Source organism: Macaca mulatta, chromosome 3, assembly GCF_049350105.2.
Source record: "Macaca mulatta isolate MMU2019108-1 chromosome 3, T2T-MMU8v2.0, whole genome shotgun sequence".
In the NCBI taxonomy this organism is placed as follows: Eukaryota; Metazoa; Chordata; class Mammalia; order Primates; family Cercopithecidae; genus Macaca; species Macaca mulatta.
Genome location: NC_133408.1, coordinates 111,724,680 through 111,742,678, shown reverse-complemented (window position 1 = coordinate 111,742,678; position 17,999 = coordinate 111,724,680). Strand labels below are relative to the sequence as shown.

Here is a 17,999-nt window from a genome sequence, read left to right as displayed (position 1 = left end):
TAACACACATCAACAGCAAACATGAGCCAACGAATTATTATATATGCCTCCTCAGTGGACCATTTCTCTCATTTGAGTTTTATTTCTAGGATAGAAACTACTTAAACAATAGTTCTTAGATGATTAATCCCTCCACAATAACTTGGAGAGCTTTAACCCCCACCTCAGCCCCAAATACATATTAGAACTACTGAAACAATGTGTGCTTCATTTCCCCACTGAGACATTTTTTAATGTTTCATTTCAACACCAGCATTTTTTTTTAACGCAAGTAGCTTGACCCATTTCAGAAAGCTACATTTGATTCCTAGATTTCAGGTTCAAATTGGGAGCCAAGAAACCAATTCATTTAATCCAGTCAACATTAATTAAGCGCAGTATGTTAGGCTCTGGCAGAAGAGAGAGATGTCTTAAGCAGGATCCTGCCTCCAAAGTTACCCAAGCTAGAGGGAACAAGGCTCATATAAATAAAATCACAAGATAATCTATGCTAGAGGTTCCAATACAGTTACAGGAGACAGCAACTTCAAAAAACAAAAACAAAAAACGAGGTTGAAAAGATTGGCCAAATAGTGGCTCAATTTATCCATTTCCTGTCAGAGAAAAGATTTCTCAGCTACTGAAACAATATGCACTTGTTCTTAGCCAATAAAGTCAGTAGAGAGTTCCTTCCATTTTTCTGTGCACCTGGACTCTTCCGGAGCCTTAATACTACCACCCCCATCTTCATCCCAGGTCTGGGTCTATGGTGAGGCAATTAAGGCAGTGGCCTTGGATCTGGATGTAAGAAGCACCATAAAACCAAAAATTCAGCATTCAAAGTGAATTTTTTTTTTTTTTTTTTTTTTTTTTTTTTGAGACAGAGTGTCCCTCTGTCACCCAGGCTGGAGTGCAATGGTCTGATCTTGTCTCACTGCAACCTCTGCCCTCCAGGTTCAAACTATTCTCCTGCTTCAGCCTCCCAAGTAGCTGGGATTACAGGCGCATGCCACCATGCCCGGTTAACTTTTGTATTTTTTTTAAATAGAGACAGGGTTTCTCCATATTGGCCAGGCTGGTCTGGAACTCCTGACCTCAGGCAATCCACCTGCTTCAGCCTCCCAAAACACTGGGATTACAGGCGTGAGCCACCGTGCCCGGCCTCAAAATAATTATCTTAATGCAACATTTAAAAAAAGAAAAATCAAAATGTATGCAAATAACATGCATAATGAACAAAATGTCAAGCTTTTAAATAGAGACACGATCAGTAGTACTGGCTTTTTTCCTTTTGCGTCAAGATCCACAGTGACTCTGCAGGGCACCTCGTCACCCCCACCCTGTACATGAGGCCAGTGGTCCATACACACGTCTAATTTTCAGAAACCTAAATTTCCTGATATTCAAATCTCGAATCAAAGTGATGATTACTGGGTGACTGCTGTTGAGGCGCTCTGACCTCCTCCTGGTCCCGGACATAGCTGACCCCCTCTCTCCGGCATCTACCACACGCATCACCACAAGCAGAGATAACAAGCGTGTGTCCGAGGCGCAAGCGTGGGTGTTGCAGAATCACACGCGCAAACGTCACAGAAGTCAGCGTTTGGCTTCAAATATTTCCCAGTGTGGACTGGCTTTTAGTCAACGGGAATGCGGTAACTGTTGGTAACAGAACAATGAGCTGCGCGCCAAGCCAAGTCTCTTTTCGGTGCCACCCGCGGGCGAGGCCGGATTAATCACCGCTGCTGCCGGCGGCCCGTGTGTCCTGATGTCCTGGGACCCGAACCCCGTTCCCCGTGCCTTGCGATGCTGGAGCCTACGGAGGGCGTCCGAAACTGCCCTACAGAGCAGTCGCCGGGTAAGCGGCACCTGCCTTCTCAAGCCATCAGCCCCTCTGGCCCCCTGCCTGAGGACTCCAGGCAGATACTGACTTTGGAAGGGAATTTCCGTATCCTAAAGATGGAGATAGGTCAGATTTCAAATTAATTGGTCAACATAAAAGGAGAACAAGGAGTCCAGCACAAAATTGGAATGTGAACAGCGTTTAGCGGTGGCAAAGCCCCCTCAGCAACTCTGCCTGGGCTAGAGGTCCCTAATCTCCTGGGTGGGGTTTGAGAACTTTCCGATCCACACTAATAGATTTACACTGACCTTTTACCACTCAGCATCTGCTGCGTATATAATTATGGTGGTTTGTAGATTAAGTGAAACGGAGATTAAGTAAATTTTGCAGTCTTGATTCTCCAACAGGGGTGTGTGGGTGTGGGTGTGGGTGTGTATCCCTAATATATTGTTCCCGGCAAGTGCAAATCGACACCTTGAAGAGGAAACGTTATTTGATGATCCCTACAAGCAGAGTCCAGAGCAGTTAAAATAATGATTAAAAGAATATTTGGATATTTGGGTGGGGAAAAAGAATCTCAGAATTGTGCCAGGTGAGACCTAGCAAGGCTTTCTGGAGTTCTCTGACTCATCTGCAAAGACGGGGGCTGCTGTGATTAAAGGAGGCTGAGAGTTCTGTGTTGAATTGAAAGCTCTTCACACTAAGTCCTAACTTGTGCCTGCGTGTTGCATGGAGGTACAAGAATTTATCATCAGAGAGGACATTTTCTTCTATAGGTTTTAATACTGACCTTATTCTTCTAGGATTTAATAATCCTACCATTTTCAAACATTTTTTCCCTTTGATTCTAGATCTTCAGGCATTGGGCGGTGGAGGAAGCAGCTGCTGTTCTCCCCATGCTAGAACTGTTCACATCCCAATTTTGTGATGGCCTCTTTTTATTTTCCTTTTAGGCTGACCAATTAATTTGAAATCCAACTTTTCGCCCTCTTTCAAGCTACTGATATTCAGGCCTCTAAATTCAGTACCTTTTCTGAGTGACATCCTCCACCAGCCAAAACAATGCTGCACATTGAAATTCTACCTTCTTCAAATGCCCCTCTGCCTCCCACTGTCTTGTTTTTCTACCTCACTTGACAACGATCCTCCTCTGTCTCCTTTCCAACATGTTTCCCTCTCCTTTCTTTCCATGAAAGGAAAGACACTTCATCGTGATCTTCCTTGGATCCCACTCTCCTCAGGTTAACTGACTCATCAGATCAGCACAGCTGCCTGGATGAGATCTCTGATGAGTTCCACATTTACCCTTGCAGCTTTCTGATGGATGCCTTGACCAGTATGTTCCACCATGGCCTCAATTTCAGCATTTCTCAGCTGCATCTGTCTTCCCTCCCAGTCACCTTTCTCATCAAGTCATCACATCATCATCATCATCACCTGTGACTTCCCTCGTGCTAATTCTCTGCCTCCTTTTACTTGCCAGTTCCCATTCATTCTCCCTAAACATGCCCCATGTCATATCTGTTCACTGCCCATTCACACTTGCCCCCACCCTAGGGCAGGTTCCTTAGCAGGTGGACTTTGTTTCCCAGAGGTAGCCTTGCTTCCTGTCTGCAGTTCTCACTGCACCCCAGGCCCCCATACACATCACTGCTAGAGTCATCTTCCCGAAGCCTAGCTTTGTCACATGTTTTTTCTAGTTCAAAAATCCAGTAATATCTTCCTATTCCCCCAGAAGTGAGCACAATGCTGAATCACCCAATAGTCAGTTCTGTGCCTTCAGGGTACCAACAAAGCAAGGGCACCAACGGAGAAGGAGGAAAAGTGTTTGTGACATAATTTGATACTGGATATTGTGTAAAAGCATTGACATTGTTATCCTTAATTAGACTTTCTTACATGAATTTTACCATACAGCTACTTAGAATATATATTTCATATATATGTACATATACATGTATTTATATATCATATAAAATTAAATGATGTTCAGTTAGAGTTCTCAAGGCCTGAAGAAGTTTTCTCTGAGCACTGATTAAGTACACAGTTCTGAGCCTAAATTTCAAGGTTGGCATAAATAATATGACCCCAACCCACCTTTCTTATTTCTCACAATAGCCTTCCACATGCCTTTTACTTCAGCCAAAGGCTGTACAGCCCCACATACCTTATACATTCTTCTGCTTCTTCTGTTTTGTGTGCTTACTCTCCTCTTCCACCAACATCCCGTTTCTAATTTCACCTCACCTCTCAAGGCCCAGCCTGACTGTTAGTTGTGCCCTGAAATCTTCCAACGTGCCCGGGCTAACAGTACAGGCATACTTCATTTCTACTGTGCTTCACTATATTGTGCTTTGCAGATATTGTGCTTTTTTTTTTTGAATGTTACTATCATATTTGTTTAAGGGACCACGAACTGTGCCCCTGTAAGATGGCAAACTTAATTGAATTCCTTTAGATGAGGGCATATGGTAGTAGTGAAGCTGTGTGTTAACTGGGAACTGGAATTGTTCCACCACGGATTCACTGAAATGTGAATTGGCACATTTTCATGTTTCTTGGTACTTTGATATTAATATTTTGTACCAGATTCATGTAAAATTATTGATTGGAAAGAAACATGCTGTGACAAAAACTTGTGTAAATAAATAACTATGATAATGATTTACATATTATGCTGATACATTCAATTTCCCTTTCACCTCATATTTTTTGAAATTTGATTTAAATTTTTAAATATTCATTCTATGGCTACAATTTTCAAAATGTGCATTACTTTCTGATTATCAAATTAATATATGCTTATTGTAAAATACTAACACATCACTAAAAATAAATATTGCCTAGAAAGTGAAAGTCCCTCATGATCTCAAGTGATGACTTTTGCTAGTAATTTGAAGTGTGTGCATTTTGTATTCATATAAATATGACTTTTAACAAAAAGATTGTTACACATATTATACTGCCAATTACTTTTTATTTATAAATATATTTTAGATATCTTTAGATGTCTAGATATCTATTTGTATCAGTTAGAGTTCTCCAGAAAAACAAAACAATAGGATATATAGAGATATATAGAAAGAGACTTATTATGAGGAATTGGCTCACTTGATTACGGAGACTGAGAAGTCCCACAATCTGCTGTCTGCAATCTGGAGCCCAGGAGAGAGCCAGTAATGTAGTTTAGTCCAAGCCCAGAGACCTGAGAACTAGGAATACTGATGTCTGAAGGCAGAAGATGGATGTCCTAACTCCAGAAGAAAGCATGAATTCACATTCCTCTGCTTTTCTGTTCTATTGGGGCCCTCACTGGATTGGATGATATCCACCCCCATTGGCGAGGGTGATCTTCTTTACTCAGTCCACTAATAGTAATGCTAATCTCTTCCAAAAACTTCCTCAGAAACACACGCATAAATAATGTTTTACCAGCTATGTGGGCATCTCATAGTACAGTCAAATTTATATATAAAATTAGCCATCAGACCACCTCTCTATATTTGGAAACTACTTCACAGTATTCCATTGTGATGTCACATGTCAATTTAACCTGCATTCCAGTTAATGGGGACTATTTCACAACCACAGAAAATGTATGCTGAAATAAGCAGTGATAATCACATTTGTCTGGGTGTATGCACCTGTGTGTTTCTGAGTCCTGGAGGTAGAATGGCCGCATCAATTTAAAAGCACATTTATAATTTTAATAGATGGCTGCCAAGTTTTAATTCTTCTTTGACTGGGCTATACCACCCCAAACACTATGCAAAGATGTGACTGACTGTACATAGTAGAGGCTGATAGTTGACATCTTTAAGTTAAAATACCCAGATGAGGGCCGGGTGTGGTGGCTCACGCCTGTAATCCGAGCACTTTGGGAGACTGGAGCAGGCAGATTGCCTGAACTCAGGAGTTCGAGACCAACCTGGCCAACATGGTGAAACCCCATCTCTACAAAAAATTAGCTGGGCGTGGCGGCATGCACCTGTAGTCCCAGCTACTTGGGAGGCTGAGGCAGGAGAACTGCTTGAACCTGGGAGGCAGAGGTTGCAGTGAACCGAAATCATGCCACTGCACTCCAGCCTGGACAACAGAGCAAGATTCTCTCAAAAAACAAAACAAAACAAAACAAAACCAGATGAGAATGTCTAAGCCTGATCCAATGGGTTTTTCCAAGCCCCAGGCTCGGCTTGTGTAACTGGATAACAAAGCACCCTGATGGCAATGCCTAACCCTGAGCCTATAAATGCTCCAAGTCCCTAGATTCAGCTTGCTTAACAAGGTGTCAAGGGAGGTTCGGGACTATACATTTGCAGCTGCTGTCCATCACTAGGATACCTACCTTCCTCATTTCTTTAAATACGTTCATTGCACTAAATATAACTCCTATTGAAGTCCTCTACCAAATAGCAAAACTACTGTCAAAATTTCATATATCACCCAGAAAGATTTATAAGTCAGTTATAACCTCACCATTCATAACAAATCCCAGCTAAAATTCAGTGATTGTTTTGACTCTGATAATTACAATGTTTGTCAGATTCCAGGACTGCAATGATTATACTTTTCACTTTTGTCATGTCTTGTTAGCTCTACTTTTTCATGGCAAATTACAGACAGACTTTACTTTTTTCATCTTATTTTAGGTCATGTGGCCTATTAACGTTATTTTATAATTTAGCAAAGGACTTTAAAAGAAAAAAGCAAAGCATTTAAACAGCTGTTGCTAAAGTTTTATTTTTAAAACAGAGCTATGGGAATAAAAGTTGCTTCTCCACCAAAAATTCTCACAGTATGAGTATGTTAGCAACTCATGAAAAATGAAGTCACTGTTGCTTGCCAAGCAAGGGAAAATGTATTTATTCATTTGTTCAGAGAAAAATGACATGTATTCATTCATTTCACATTTTTCGAGAACTTACTGGGTGCCAAGCATAATGTGATAGGCACAAAAAGAATGTCCTATAATAACATACATTTTATCCTACTCTTTCCACCTCCAACCCTATACTGGGCGAATTCTCTGTAGGAAACCTATCAAATACTAATTCTTCATGTTCAAAGAAACATTTAAGAATAGTTCTTTAAAGACCAAATTACCTGGCCTCATAGAGAATAAAAACTTGCTTTTGGTGTATATGTACACATGCATATTTTTTTCTCTCTGATTAAAAATTATTTAAACATCTGTGCCTAGGATTAAGGATAATGAAATTCAACCACAAAAATGAGTAAATAATATATAATTGTAGTGTTGGAATTTATCAGTTTAGAATGGTTATCTCCATATTCACCTTTCTTTTGATCTTCTTGTAGACATTATTGTTATTGACTGCAAATGCCTCAGCATTTTTGTTCACTGGAATGTAGTTTGACAGATTAATTATATGTTATCAGGCAGTTGAAGATCAACTAAAGATACGTGGCCACAAGAGGGATGCTGATGTCTTTGAGCTGTTCCTTTCTAAAAAGTAAGTGTACTTAACATAAAAAAATGAAAGAGTATCATGTTATCATGATCATGTTAAAATGTTTCACAGATTCAAATGTTCCTTTCCATTTTTGCCCCTCAAGGACTGGGTAGGCAACCACACTCCAATTATTTTACCACTTCCTGGAGTCCACAGTTTTCTATTGGAGAGACAAAATACTGAAACTGATTTAAAAAAGAAAAAAAGATTATGGAGACAGGCTGTTTGAATCCCAGCTCTGTCTCTTCCTGTTGGGTGATCTTGGGTATGTCGTACAACCTCCCTATTAGGATTGTCAGATTTAACAAATAAGTATATAGGACATCCAGTTGAATTTGAATTTCATAGAAACAATGAATATAATTTTAGTTAGTGTAAGTATGTCCCACACAGTAGTTGGAAAATTCATTGTTTCCCTGAAATTCAAATGTAGCCCGATATCCTGTATTTTATCTGGCAACGATATTCCCTGGGTATAATTATACTACCTCATTCTCAGGGTTGTTGTGAAGCTTAGGTGAGTTACTAAAAGTTAGTCAAAGTTACTGGCACACAGTAAGCACTCAATGAGCATTAGTATGGTTAATATTATTACTATTATTGGGAATCATTATACCACATACTATGATAATGACCCCCATTGTACTACAACCTCTACCTATCCCCATACAAATTTTACTGGTAAGTAGAAAAATCCCTCTCGCATATCAACAGCCCACTTTGATTCCACTCGAACTCCTCAAGGGGGCAGACAACAAATTGGGTTTTTCTATAGAGTAGAATGAGATAGAACACAGGTATGAGAGGAAGAGGGAGTTATAAATAAAATTAGACTCTGATACCGCAGTTCTCACTGGCCAATAAGTGACACTGAAGTTTGCATTTTAAGCACAGTGACCCTATTCCTATATTGTGTCCCCCTTACTTTGTGCTTTTTAATGCCTCTGAATTCTGTGTATTATTTTTAAATAGGCTTCCAGTAAAGAAAATGCTTTAGTTTATCAACAAATTTAATCACTTTTATTTCTAGCAATTTGGAGAAATCCTTTATTATTATATATATTTTATCATAAATAAATATTTATGTTTATCAGTACAGAGAAAAGTGTTTATCTTTGTAAGGACTCTGAATCTCTTGGTAGTAAAGGAATACATTCATGACAAGTTTGAAATATTTAAAAATACATTTAGTATGGAACACGTATGGTAGAGCATTCTGACACATTTAAGGTCATGCTTTGAGCCACTCGATATAGGTCAGTTAGTTTTAAAATAACAATAAATACTTCATGTGGTCAAAAGATTGCATCTTTCATGATTTTGACAATTGTATACTATTGATCACTACAGTAAGAAGATAATAAAAGTAGCTTTAAAATACTAGAAAATTTGAGATATTGATCACCTGACAGTAGGTAATTAATGGTCTGCTTATGAGAAAGAAAACACCTTTTACATTTTGAGGATACTAAGTTACCATTTCATCCAGCTGTGGACAAAAACTATTTCCCAGTCCAGATGCCAATACACTAGTATACTGAGTTATCTATTTGCCTAAGTTTCTGTTGACTCTGGGAAATGGAAAGCATCTTATTGACGTGTTCTTGAGTGATCATGGAGAACATACATTGTAACAGGATGTTGACAAGTATTGTCAGCATGAGTCATAGCCATCATTAGTAGAATTACCTCTCATTTATCCTTTGACTGGCCTCACCTTATAATGTAACAGCTTGTTATTGATTTCGGACAGGTTTATGTACAGAATAAACCCTTCTGACATGAAATAGTTAGAGTACCCTTGAAAAGTGAATTTATATGATATTAGATGTGGCCTTGTAACATTTTTTTTAAATTAAATTTTAAAAAAGAAAAATGAAACATAAATTTATTATATTTCCTAATCAATGAAAATTCAACATTGATATTACTGTTACAAAAAAATTAATGACAGTAACTTGACACAGTTAATACTTTAAAGTTTTAGTGTATTAAAACAACTTTCACACCACTGCACTCCAGCCTGGGAGACAGAGCGAGACTCAGTCTCAAAAAATAAAATAAAATAAATAGAATAGAGTAAAATAAAATAAAATAAAATAAAATAACTTTTATGGGAAATCCTCTGAGTGGGGCATGAGATACTCTAATGTAGCCATGTAATGATTTCTTTATTATTTACCGTAGGAACAGATGAAGTTAACATACTCTCACTATCACCCAATGCAATAGTTACGGTGCCCCAAGGTCCAAGTACTCTTTCCCTGAAATAAGCTACATATCTACAGTGAGAGAGGAGAATGTATTATTATTTGTACAAATTTCCTACTAAAAGTTGCTTTGAGGCCAGACGCGGTGGCTTACACCTGTAATCCCAACACTTTGAGAGGCTGAGACAGGTGGATCACATGAGCCCAGGAGTTTGAGACCAGCCTGGCCAACATGTGAAATCCTGTCTCTACAAAAAATTAGCTAGGCATGGTGGTTTACACCTGTGGTCCCAGCTACTCAGGAGGCTGAGGTAGGAGGATCTGATGAACCTAGGAGGTGGAGGTTGCGGTGAGCCAAGATGGAGCCACTGTACTCCAGCCTGGGCAACAGAGCCAAACCCTTTCTAAGAAAGAAAAAAAAAAAGTTGTTTTGGAAGAATCTGAAATATTTTGTTGTGCCAGGGAAGTGCTCAAAAACTAATGGTACATATCAAAGAGACACACGATTTTGCTTGAAATGTCTTTTATAAGGGAGAATTTGATCATTGTTTTAAGTGATAAAGGATTAAGAAAAAAACTTGAAAATTCAGGGAAGATGGGGAGGAGAATGAATGAGATAGAAGAGGACGGAACAGATGTTCATTACATAAGAATAGCAGCTAATAATGTAAAAAGAATAAGAACATTAGGAAAATCATTTTATAATCCTAAATCTATTGGCTCAGATAAGGATCATCAATTGAAGCTAAAGCGATTGAGTAAAGAGTTGTCAGGGAGAAAGATATACACATGATCTCAGATATTTGCCTCATGTATGACTTTCCAATTATAAAATTTGTACTTTTATAGTGGCGAGAACTGGCAGATACCCTCTTAACCAAATGACTGAATTTAGCTTCATCAAGAGTGGGGCAGACTGACATCATTTGGATCCTTATGTGATTCAGTAATTACTACCCATGTAATTGAGAAGTAGACATGATCTTCCTTGCATTTGATCATTAGGAAACAATCCAAAAAAATCAATAATGTAAGACATTCTACCAGACAGTTATCCTGGACTCTCCAAAAAGCTAATGTTTTTTGGTTGGTTTGTTTGTTTGAGATAGAGTTTTGCTCTTGTCACCCAGGCTGGAGTGCCATGGCACGATCTCGGCTCACTGCAACCTCCATCTCCTGGGTTCAAGTGGTTCTCTTGCCTCAGTCTCCCAAGTAACTGGGATTACAAGCATGTGCTACCACCCCCTGGCTAATTTTTGTATTTTTAGTAGAGACGGGGTTGCACCATGTTGACCAGACTGGTCTCAAACTGCTGACCTTAGGTGATCCATCCACCTCAGCTTCCCAAAGTGCTGTGATTACAGGTGTGAGCCACCATGCCCAGCCCAAAAAGCTAATGTTAAGGGAGAAAAAGGAAAGAAGATGATTACCTTTAAAAAGACTCAAAGATTACATCACCCCAAATGCAATGCATGAATGTTAATGGGATACAAGATTTTAAAACACCAAAGGAAATGTAGGAACAACAGGGAAACTTTGAACATGAATGGCATATTAGATTAAATTACTGAATTCCATTTCATCTTCTTAGGTGTGAGGATGGTATCTTGGTTACACAGGACAATGCCCTGATATAGGAGATACACAAGATGAACTCCTTAAGCTGAGACACCTGCAATAAGCCTGCAAATTTATTTTCAAATGATTCACCAAGAAAATTATCAACCAATAAATATATAAATTAGATAGATAGGATAAGCATGTGACAATATGTTAAAAATTATGATGGGTATACAAGTGGTCATTGTACTATTCGTTCATCTTTTCTCAGGTTTGACATTTTTCAATATAAAAAGTTAGTGAAAAAAGGTTTATTTTGTTTAGAAATGTTTGCATGCTTTCAAAAAATGTATGTTTTTATAAAAATTAGAAAAATATTATTCCTTCAGCGTCCCAAGGTTAAAAATAATTGTGATAAAATTTTACCGTAAATGAATTAATATCTGTAATAATAGTAAATATTGATATTTTTATGCTTTGAAAAGTACCTGGCACACAATACGTGATCTATAAGAATTTGATAAACAGATAGCGATATGTGATCTGTAAGCATTTGATAAATAAACAGATATGTATATGTATACATACTTGGGTTCCACAATTTCTGCCCTGAGAAATAAGAGATCCAACTATTCTAGGCCACATCAATCAAATGACCAACTATCTCAGACAGTGCCCTCTCCCAAACCCACAACTGCCCCTTTGATAAGTGAGCTGCCTTAGGAACAAGAACCAAGACCACTTGGATAGGTGGAATCTCATACCATTCAAGAGAAGTGGGTAATATTTTAATCCTATAATTAATAAATAAAGGGAGAATAAAGCACTTCACACAGTGTCTGTCTCTTGGTGTCCTGCAATTTCCATCTGAGTCCAGTCTGGCTAAATACTTCAAGGTTATTGCCCCACAGTAATAACCCACAGACGATATTGAAACAGGACCCAGCTACGTTTCCCACATTTACTTGAAAGTCCAGTATTAGCTTCACTTTTTTCCTTTGTCCTCTCCCCAGTAAAACTTGTTTTGAATTAAGGTTCCAATAAATTCAGTCATAATGAGGTGTAAATTTTTGCTAATGTGGTAAAGTGCTCCCCTCCAAGTATTAGCTTTAACTAGCTGACAAAATCTTAATCCAAATGAATGAAGTTATAATGATGGAATTTCTGAAATAAGCAGGTGAGTTTGCCAACAATTTTGAAAGGACAAAGAGAGAGAGAACCTTCTAGTTACTACGAAGCCATACTAACTACATGCCCAGTCTTACCTACGTGTGAACTGATTGTTGCTAATGTCCACATTTTTTTTCTTTCCAGGGAACTGACAGAGGTCATTGATCTCTCTAGGTTTAAAAAATTAAAATACTTATGGCTTCATCATAACAAGGTAGTGTTGTATTTTATCTTTCAATTACTAGAATTAAACTACTGTCTTAATTTTATGTTCCTAATAGAACTAATCTTTAAAAGTATTAATATTTTTTGCTTAAAATTTAAATTCAGCTAAGAAACCAATATAAAACACATATATCTGGTACATATATGTCTGGTGTGTGTATACATATATGTGTGTGCATATATATATCTGGTATACATACACATATACACACACGAGATACATTGAATAAGGACAATCTGTGAGGTGCTATCAAATTGCAATTTTACTTTTGTCTCCCATGTCCTATCAAGTCCACTTAGTGGAAGCTATTCCTACTAAGGCTCCTGAAAGAAAACTCAGGCAGCCCCATAACCTTTTTCATCTCTCTTAGGTAATACAAAATCTTACAGCCCATTGAGTCATAGTCATAGTCTCAGTTCATAAATGAGAATATAATAGCCAACTGTCAATCTTCAATCACAAATGAGATATGCCCCCATCTATATCCAGCTATGGCTGACTGCAGATGGCCACCTGCCTTCTTTATTAACTAGAAAGCCATGGTTGGCTATTTTCCTTCCTTCCTATCTCCACTTCAGCCTTCTCCAGGTTTGGTATGGAATGGGGTGGTGTACTGGTAGGAAAAAGGCAAGGGAGAAGCAAAGTTCTTTGCTTTGTACCCTGTAGTACTAACAGATGTTCAAAGTTGATCGTTCCCTTTATGGCTTATTCAGAAGTTCCTCTGCTAGGCCTCTCCAACACTGACTCCTCTTCACTGGCCACTCCTGGCTCACCTCACCTTTATCCCAGGGCTACTTACAACTGAGGGTCTTTTGGCCTTGGCAAATCACCCTCATGTGCAGAATCCCTTATACAATGCCCCAGGTCAGCATACCTAGTCCTCAGACTCACATATCTTTGTCCTGCAATCAGAAGCCAAGAGGGTTGGTACCTCCCAGTTGCTACCAGATGTGGTTTGGCTCTGTGTCTCCACCCAAATCTCATCTCAAATTGTAATCTCCACATGTTGAAGGAGAGATATGATGGGAGGTGATGGATCATGGGGATGGTTCCCTCCATGCTGTTCTCATGATAGTGAGTGAGTTCTCACAGTATCTGATGGTTTTTAAAGTGGCACTTCCTCCATTGCTCCCTTTCTCACCTGCCACCATGTAAGATGTACCTTGCTTCTCCTTCACCTTCTGTCATGATTGTAAGTTTCCTGAGGCCTTCCCAGCCATGCAGAATGTTGAGTCAATTAAATATGTCTTCTATATAAATTATCCAGTCTCGGGTAGTTCTTTATAGCAGTATGAAAATGGACAAATACAGAGAATTGGCACTGGCAGAGTTGGGTACTGCTATAAAGATAACCTGAATATGTGGAAGCAACTTTGGAACTGAGTAGTAGGCAGAAGTTGGTGCAGCAGTTTGGAAGGGCTCAGAAGAAGACAGGAAGACATGGGAAAGTTTGGAATTTCCTAAAGACTTGTTGAATGGTTTTCACCACAATACTGATAGTGATATGGACAGTGAAGTCCAGGCTGAGGTGATCTCAGATGGAGATGAGGAACTTATTGGAAACTGGAGTAAATGCTATGCTTTAGCAAAGAGACTGGTGGCATTGTGCCCCTGCCCTAGAGACCTGTGGAACTTTGAACTTGAGAGAAATTATTTAGAGTATCTGGCGGAAGACATTTCTAAGCAGCAACATGTTCAAGACTTAACCTGGCTGATTCTGAAAGCATTCAGTTATATGCATTCACAAAGAGATGATCTGAAACTGAAACTTTTATTTAAAAGGGAAGCAGAACATAAAAGCTTAGAAAATTTGCAGCCTGAGCATTAGGTAAGAAAGAAAAACCCATTTTCTGGGGAGAAATTCAAGCCAGTCACAGAAATTTGTATAAGTAACAAGGAGTCAAATGTTAATAGCCAAGACAATGGGGAAAATGTCTCTGGGGCATGTCAGAGATCTTCAGGGCATCACAGGCCCAGGGCCCTGCTGCTCTGTGCAGCCCCAGGACTTGGTGCCCTGCTTCCCAGCCACTCCAGCTCCAGCTGCTAAAAGGGGCCAAGGTACAGATTGAGCTGTTGCTTCAGAGGGTGCAAGCCCCAAGTCTTGGCAACTTCCACATGGTGTTGGGCCTGCAGGTGCACAGAAGACAAGAGTTGAGCTTTGGAAACCACCTAGATTTCAGAGGATATATGGAAATGCCTGAATGTCTAGGCAGAAGTCTGCTGCAGGGGTGGAGATCTCATGGAGAACTTCCACTAGGACAATGCAGAGGGGAAATGTGAGGTTGGAGCCCCCACACAAAGTCCCCACTGGGGTACTGCCTAGTGGAGTTGTGAGAAGAAAGCCATCTTCCTCCAGACCCCAGAATGGTAGTTTCACTAACAGCTTGCACCATGTGCCTGGAAAAGCCACAGGCACTCAATGCCAGGTCATGAAAGCATCTCTGGGATTGTACCCTGAAAGACCACAGGGGCAGAGCTGCCCAAGGCCATAGGAGCCCACCCTTTGCATCAGCATGCCCTGGATGTGAGACACGGAGTCAAAAGACATATTGGAGTTTTTTTTTTGTTTTTTTTTTTGTTTTGAGACAGAGTCTCGCTCTGTCGCCCGGGCTGGAGTGCAGTGGCACGATCTGGGCTCACTGCAAGCTCCGCCTCCCGGGTTCACGCCATTCTCCTGCCTCAGCCTCCCGAGTAGCTGGGACTACAGGCGCCCGCCGCCTCGCCCGGCTAATTTTTTGCATTTTTAGTAGAGACGGGGTTTCACCGTGTTAGCCAGGATGGTCTCGATCTCCTGACCTCGTGATCCGCCCGCCTCGGCCTCCCAAAGTGCTGGGATTACAGGCGTGAGCCACCGCGCCCGGCCGAGATATTGGAGTTTTAAGATTTAATGACTGACTGCCCCACCTGCTTTCAGAATTGCATGAGGCCTGTGGCCCCTTTGTTTTCGCCAAATTCTCTCATTTGGAATGAGAACATTTACCCAATGCCTGTACCTCCTTTGTATCTTGGAAATAGCTAAATTGCTTTTCATTTTACAGGTTCATAGGTGGAAGGGATTAGCCTTGTCTCAGATGAGACTTTGGACTTGGACTTTTGGGTGAATGCTGGAATGAGTTAAGACTTTGGGTGACTGTTGGGAAGGCATGATTATGTTTTGAAATGTGAGAAAGACATGAGATTTAGGAGGGGACAGAGGCAAAATGATATGGTTTGGCTCTGTGTCTCCACCTGAGTCTCATCTCAAATTGTAATCCCCATGTGTCAGGGGAGGAACCTGGTGGGAGGTGATTGGATCATGGGGAAACAGCAGTTTCCTTCATGCTGTTCTCATGATAGTGAATGATTCTCATGAGATCTGATGGTTTTTAAAGTGGCACTTCCTCCTTCATGCTCTTTCTCTCCTACCACCACGTAAGAGGTGCCTTGCTTCGCCTTATACCATGACTATAAGTTTCCTGAGGCCTTCCCAGCCATGTGGAACTGTGAGTCAATTAAACCTCTTTTCTTTATAAATGACCCAGTCTTGGGTGGTTCTTTATAGCAGTGTGAAAATGGACTAATACACTATCCAAGCTGATTTAACTTCCTCAGGAAGTGTCAGGCACCAGGCCACCATGCCCCCAAATGAGGGAACATGTCTCAAGATCACCAAGTGTGGCTGTTGAAGCTTCTCTTAAAGGCCAGGGTTAAGGAGGCAGTGCTCTCCCACCCTTCCCTCACAGTGAGAGCCTGAGTGTTGGACTCCAAACTTTTTCCAAGCAAAAGAGCAAGACTGAACTAAAATTCAAACCTAGACAATCATTACGGTAAGCTAGTGACTAGGTTGTTTGCAACTTTCAAAAATTCATCTTCCGACAGCTTGTATTTGTTCATTATACAGTATATTGATAACTCAAGCTTAGCATTTTGAATGTAGACTTTCAAACACTAGCTGACAAAAGAAATAATTTGAGTGTTTAGTAGTCATCTGCCTGTCAAGTAGTACATCCAGATCTCAGCACTGATATAAACAGCCATGTTTATAAAAATATTTCAATATTTTATTTCATTCTTAGTCTTTTTAAACACCAACTAAGTGGAAAATGGAAAATGAAAGTGATTTGGTATTAACTATAACCATAAATCTCATAAGCTTGAAATAATTTCTAGGAGAACAAACACGAATATCTTCATGACCCAGGCAGCTAACAGCTGGAAAGTGCACACACTACTTTAGGGCATAAACATTCAAAACGCTTTTAAAAAACATACTGCTGGCCAGGCGTGGTGGCTCATGCCTGTAATCCCAGCACTTTAGGAGGATGAGGTGGGTGGATCACGAGGTCAGGAGTTCAAGACCAGCCTGGCCAATGTAGTGAAACCCCGTCTCTACTAAAAATACAAAAATTAGCTGGACGTGGTGGCAGGCACCTCTAATCCCAGCTACTCGTGAGGCTGAAGAAGAAAATTGCTTGAACTCGGGAGGCGGAGGTTGCAGTGAGCCGAGATTATGCCACTGCCTTCCAGACTGGGTGACAGAGTGAGACTCCGTCGCAAACACACACACACACACACACACACACACACACACACACAGAGCCAAAACTTAGCCTCAGTCACAGTGTGCGACTTCCGTCAGAAAAAGATGAAAATCATCAGGCATAGCAAAAGTGACTAATCTTTGTTTTTAGTGTGTGTTCCTGTGGTGCTCAATGGTGTCCAGTTTGGAGGGAAAGAACATGTACAAATGTCTAGAAGGGAGAGGTATAATTAGGGATTTTATAATTTTTTTGGAATATTTCTGGGAATGGATATAATCTGACTTCCAACTACTCATTGAATATTCACAAAATGGACTTGCAGATGCATCTGCGCTTAAAAAGGGATCGCATGCGCCATCAACTGTTTTACTTTCTTTTGTTTTTGAAGGGGTGGGGCAGGAAAGGAATACAACAGAAGGCTGAATGTTTTTCTTTTGCTGGATTATTTATATGCAACAAACTATATTATTTCTGTGAACCCCAAATATCTGAGACAGGTCTCAATCAATTTAGAAAGTTTATTTTGCCAAGGTTAAGGACACGTGCCCATGACAAAGCCTTAGGTGGTCCTGACAACATGGGCCCAAGGTGGTCCAGGCACAGCTTGGTTTATGCATTTTAGGGAGAGTAGACATCAATCAATTTTCCACCTGTGACCTGAAGAGGGCTTCCAGGTCATGGGTAGATAAAAGACAAATGGCTGCGTTCTTTTGAGTTCCTGATAAGCCTTTCCAAAGGAAGCAATCAGATATGCATCTATCTCAGTGAGCAGAGGAAGGACTTTGAGTTCTGTGTCCTTTGTCCCCAAAGAATTTCCTTGTGGACAAATTGTGAGAGAGCTGTGTAGCTTTTTTTTAAATCTTAGTAGCTATCTTTTTTAGGAATAGAATGGGAGGGAGGTTTGACCTAAGTAATTCCTAGTTTGATTTTTCCCTTTGGTTTAGTGCTATTGGGATCCTGAGATTTATTTTCATTTCACATTTCTAAAATCATTATCACTTAATTTGTTCTTTATAA

The 17,999-nt window shown here is 40.0% G+C and overlaps 2 protein-coding genes across 2 annotated transcripts in view; one reads left to right on the top strand and one right to left on the bottom strand.

The window, feature by feature from the left end:
• Positions 1-5,173, bottom strand: part of SOSTDC1 (sclerostin domain containing 1) — a 73,082-nt gene extending 67,909 nt beyond the window's left edge. The window contains 1 exon segment of the mRNA NM_001194311.3: positions 4,934-5,173. The gene's annotated coding sequence lies outside the window, so the exon portion shown is untranslated.
• The window catches only part of LRRC72 (leucine rich repeat containing 72), a 53,096-nt gene continuing 36,715 nt past the window's right edge, over positions 1,619-17,999 (top strand). The window contains exons 1-3 of the mRNA XM_028845991.2: positions 1,619-1,837; positions 7,223-7,296; positions 12,381-12,450. Of these exons, the coding sequence (XP_028701824.1) occupies positions 1,748-1,837; positions 7,223-7,296; positions 12,381-12,450 (234 nt within the window). The 5' untranslated portion in view covers positions 1,619-1,747. The remainder of the gene's footprint in view (positions 1,838-7,222; positions 7,297-12,380; positions 12,451-17,999) is intronic.